The following is a 4663-nucleotide window of genomic DNA, read 5'->3' on the forward strand; positions in this document are numbered from 1 at the left end:
CAGTGGAATTTTATTTTTTTTTATTATTTTTTGTTGTGATGAGCCTCCATGTAGGCTACTCCATAGACCCAACACTGTACTTACAATTAAAAGATAAATCGAGACAAAGCCATGCAAGGAATCAAACTAAAAAAAGAAAAAGTCTTCTAATTAGACAAAACCTAGGGCATTCACCTATGCCATAAAAAATAATAAATAAATAAATAAAGGGTCTAGACCAAGGACTTAAACTAAAACCACATGTTTTATATATATATATATATATATATATATACATTTTTAGGATAACTGATAGTTTAACATGGCATCAGAGTCAAATGTCATGGGATCGAACTTTGACTCCGTCAAATCCACCTCCCATTTAAATTAAATATTCCACTCGTTGGGCCTCACTTATTAAAAAGAAGTTTGAGCCCACACGTGAGGGGAAGTGTTAAAGCAATGGATAAATAATTAAATTTACCTCTTCCTATCAGCGGATCGAAAATTACAAGTGAACTTAATTTATTCAAACACATCCATATTATTAATTTATTTAAGTTGCTTATGATCACTTGGAAATCATGAGATCTGAATCGGCTATTTGAATTGAGTCTTTGATGGGTAGTATTTGCGAGAGATGGAGGAAGACTTCTAATCCGCACGTCTTCAACAAATTAACAAAGGATTTTCACATATGACCGCGTTACGCGTCCACTCTTTTTCCATTCGCATCTTTTTAATTTACAATTTATATCACATTTTCGGTGGTTATAGACAATGACCACTTGTATTAATTGTAATATATATATATATATATTGAAGGATTGGCGTAGCCGGTTTGCTTTGAAATTGTCCAAGTTTCTGGAAGTACGAGGACCAGAATAATATTGGACTCATACATATATGATACATAGTACTACATGGTCCACTCACCAAACCTAATCTTATCATTCATTAATTCTTGATACAATTAGTAATAAGTCTGGCTTATATATTCTTTTTATTGAAAAATATATTCAGCGAGATGATTTCATGCCTTTGACTTGTACAAAAAATCAGTGACAACAATAGCGGCTTCCAGCAGTTTCTGGTAGCTAGGAGATTCCGATGATTTCCGGCGACTGAACTAGTTGTGGCTAATAATGAATTACAAGAGAGAATGTACGAGAAGGTGAAGCTCAAAGAAGGTTTTCTTAATCAATTGAAAGTGTTTTTCATTTAACCAAAATCTTTGATCGTACTAAACACCAGAAAATAGGAAAACTTTTTTTCATAAAAGGTTTATGTCGAAATTAACAAACAGAGCCATAATATAAAAGAAAGCTTGAGAAAGCTTTTGACACTCTATTTGTGGAAAACGTTTTTGAAAGTATGTTGTATTAGAGTGTTGCGGCCAATAAAGAATGCTACATAAAAAATTTGCTCTCTTTCTTTTTGATTTTCTGAGTATACTATGGTGAGGTATTTAGATTGTGATAATGTGGGTATCACAACGCTCATCCCTATCTTTGCATCCCTAAGGGTTTGTTTTGGTCAGAGGATAGATTTTTCGATCCGTGTGATTGACTACATCAAACAATTTTCAAATATATAAGAGGCTTTCCCGTTTAATTTTCAACTTTCTGCTAGGGTCAAGCTTTCAAAGGGTAGGGAGTAGGACTAAGCATTTAATTTGTAGGGCCAAACTATTAATGTTTTTTGGTCCAAATACAACGTTACTGTAGCAAAACTATTAATGGTTTTTTGTTCAAACTATTAAAAGATCAGGGCAAGCAGTAAAAGATTCTCAAATTACGCGATTTTGACTATTTGTAAGTATTAAAACGCTTGAAAAATATTATATATTAAAAATGTGATATATTACAGTGTTGAGAATTGAATATATTTTCACCGAGTTCTTGCTCCCTATGTTGTAAAAAAGTTTTGCATCAAAATTTGTTTTTTTTAATTTTATGAATAACAAGTGTCGATATAAAAGTGAAAATGAAGCCGGCCTTATGGGAGGGAAATTCTTTTCGATTATCTTAATAACATGCCACTTTTTTAATAGGTAAGATTTTGATGATCGAAAATGGTTTAAATTACATAATTTAAGAATATACAATTTCTTTAAAATGGTAGAAATCCTCGTCCCTTCAAGCCCTCCTCCAACCCTACAACTCCCGACAATTATCAAAGGTCATTCATAAGATATAAACGCGTGGATTGACTTGCTACACAAAAATATTTTAGGGGTCGAGCTTAGTCAACGAGTAATCTCCACCACGTGTACGTATATAAAAAGCCCTACAACTTCTTAAGTTCTCCATAGACACATATTAAGATTCCCAGAGACAGACTACTTCGATCTCCCACGAAAGCCACTCCTTTCTGGTTATTGCTTCCTCTAAAACATGAAGGTACAATGCAATTGTATATGTGCAACACATGCCAATTGGTTTTACTTTTAGTTCTAGAAAACATGCATCAAATGCTTTGATATCTATATATATATATTTGGGTTTAGTAAATTAATTAGTATATGCTTTTTTTTTTTTTTTTATCTTATGGTGCAGCAAAAAATAGTTATCAAGGTGCAAATGACCTGTGGAAAATGCAGAACCAAGGCCTTGAAGATTGCCGCAAAAACATATGGTAATAATTATTAGCATCAAGCTCAATACTTTTTTCAGGTTAATTTTGAAGATACTTATAAAATTTAATCAATAGGTGCGATCTCGGTGGCAATAGAAGGGTCAGATAAAGACCAGGTGGTGGTGATTGGCGAAGGTGTTGACTCGGCTAATTTGGCTTGCTCGCTAAGGAAGAAGTTTTGCTATGCGGCAATATTGAAGGTGGAGGAAGTGAAGGAAAAGAAGGAAGAGAAGGAAAAGAAGGAAGAGAAGAAGCCACCGGAGCCGAAATGTCCAACGTTCTCCATGTGTCATCAATATCCGCAATTTCCTATGTACTGTGAGCCCATGTACTGTGAACCCGTCCGTGGTCCCTATTCGAGTGACGGCGGCTGCTTCATCATGTGATTCATATTTTCTTATTATTTGCAACCTTAGCCGATTTATATATATATGTGTGTGATTTTTCTCTTTGTTAATTTCTCTCAAGTTTTGTTGCTTTTAGTGTCACAGATTATTGTAATATTTTTTGGTCTCTTGGCCAATGGCTGAAATAATTATGAATAATCAAACTGGGGTTTATGTTCTTTAAACAAGAATATCTATTGAGGAATTTGATATTAATCCATGAGCCAGAAGCAGCTATATATGGACTTGCTGATATTCATCAGTTAATTAATAAACAACTAAAAAGAATATTCACTTTCAGAGCATAACCGTAGGAATATTAGTAGGGACAATGGAGGGCTCTAGAGTGTAGCCGCCCCCCCAAAGTGGGCCCACTAATAGCGCAGAAAACGATCTGTTCTTCCATGGTATCACTCCAACAAGTACTCCTAGGTAGTGGCATCCAGGCTTCCAGCTAAATATTTATACATTCATTTAATTTAATTATCTCATACAATTTAAATCACATATATAAGTTTGATGACGATGGTGGTGAACATCAGCTTCAAGCCTTCAACGACTTAAATCTGTGAAAAAAAACAGGAAGAAATGAGACAAAAAAAGTCCTTTGTTGAGTTACTATATATGATTTATTTAGTTTGCCAGCGAACCCACTAAATAAAGAAAGCAAGTTTTGGGTAAAGTACGCCATTACCAAACTCTTGATAAGAAATTAGCCTGTTAAACAATTATTTTCTTCTTTATCAATGATATTGTTAGCGTATATAGTTGATGATAGGCCCACCAAGAAGACTTCTATAGACAGAAAACAAGCAAATGTGACTTGTCTGAAGTGCTGACAAGAAATACTTTGATCTTAAGTTAATGATAAATTCTTAAAAGAAATAGAAAACTATAAAGTTGAAAGGGCTTGTGCCTCTTATTTGTAGGGAATGCGGTGCAATAACATGGGTCATTTGGAGCCATCAGGTTAGGGAACACACTGTCAATACAAACGGCTTTCCCTATGACATATAACATCTTGTCGGTACAGATTACCTTGCTTGACAGTCAAATATCCTTAGTACGAATTAACCTGCATGGGTACGTGTGTATGTGACAGACAAGTTGTAATTAAAGACATGGATAATGACCGACAAACATTTTCTACCAAGTTGATAACGGCACCTTTTAGAAGGTGATGTGCACTGTTCACAATTCACCTTCTAAAAGGTGTCGTTTTAGCTAAAATGTAGCATTTTCTCCACATTTTCACTGTTCAAACGACATTATTTCAAATTCCAGTCTATGCAATTGTTGTCAGTTTGAAAAAGTTACTATTTAAACGTTACTAATTTAATAATGGCGTTGTTTGGGCCAAAAAGTCACTAATAAGGGAATTTTTGTAGTGCTCGTTAACAAAGACAAACAACATTAATCCTTCCCTTTTTCCTTTGTATTGAGTAGGAAAAAAAAAAAAAAAAAAAAACAGAAAGTTTAATTTAGTCATTTAATTAGCTGTAAAAGAACAAAAACGACTATATGACTTATGTAAAGTAGATCATAAACAACAACACAAATCTCAATCGTTTCGTTAACCATCCAAATCAATCATAAAATCACATCTCCGGTGGAGAGTGGAAGATCTGGGCAGACAATGATCTTGCAACAGTTGGAGATTC

General features: G+C 34.1%; 1 protein-coding gene across 1 annotated transcript; it reads left to right on the forward strand.

Annotated features, from left to right (window-relative positions):
- The first annotated feature begins 2308 nt into the window (after window positions 1-2308).
- On the forward strand, window positions 2309-3154 carry LOC132176686 (heavy metal-associated isoprenylated plant protein 47-like). The gene is made up of 3 exons (XM_059588959.1): window positions 2309-2381; window positions 2538-2616; window positions 2692-3154. The coding sequence occupies exons 1-3, from the start codon at window positions 2376-2378 to the stop codon at window positions 3000-3002; spliced, it is 396 nt and encodes a 131-aa protein (XP_059444942.1). The 5' UTR covers window positions 2309-2375; the 3' UTR covers window positions 3003-3154.
- The last annotated feature ends 1509 nt before the right edge of the window (window positions 3155-4663 follow it).

Source organism: Corylus avellana, chromosome ca3, assembly GCF_901000735.1.
Source record: "Corylus avellana chromosome ca3, CavTom2PMs-1.0".
Classification (NCBI taxonomy): Eukaryota; Viridiplantae; Streptophyta; class Magnoliopsida; order Fagales; family Betulaceae; genus Corylus; species Corylus avellana.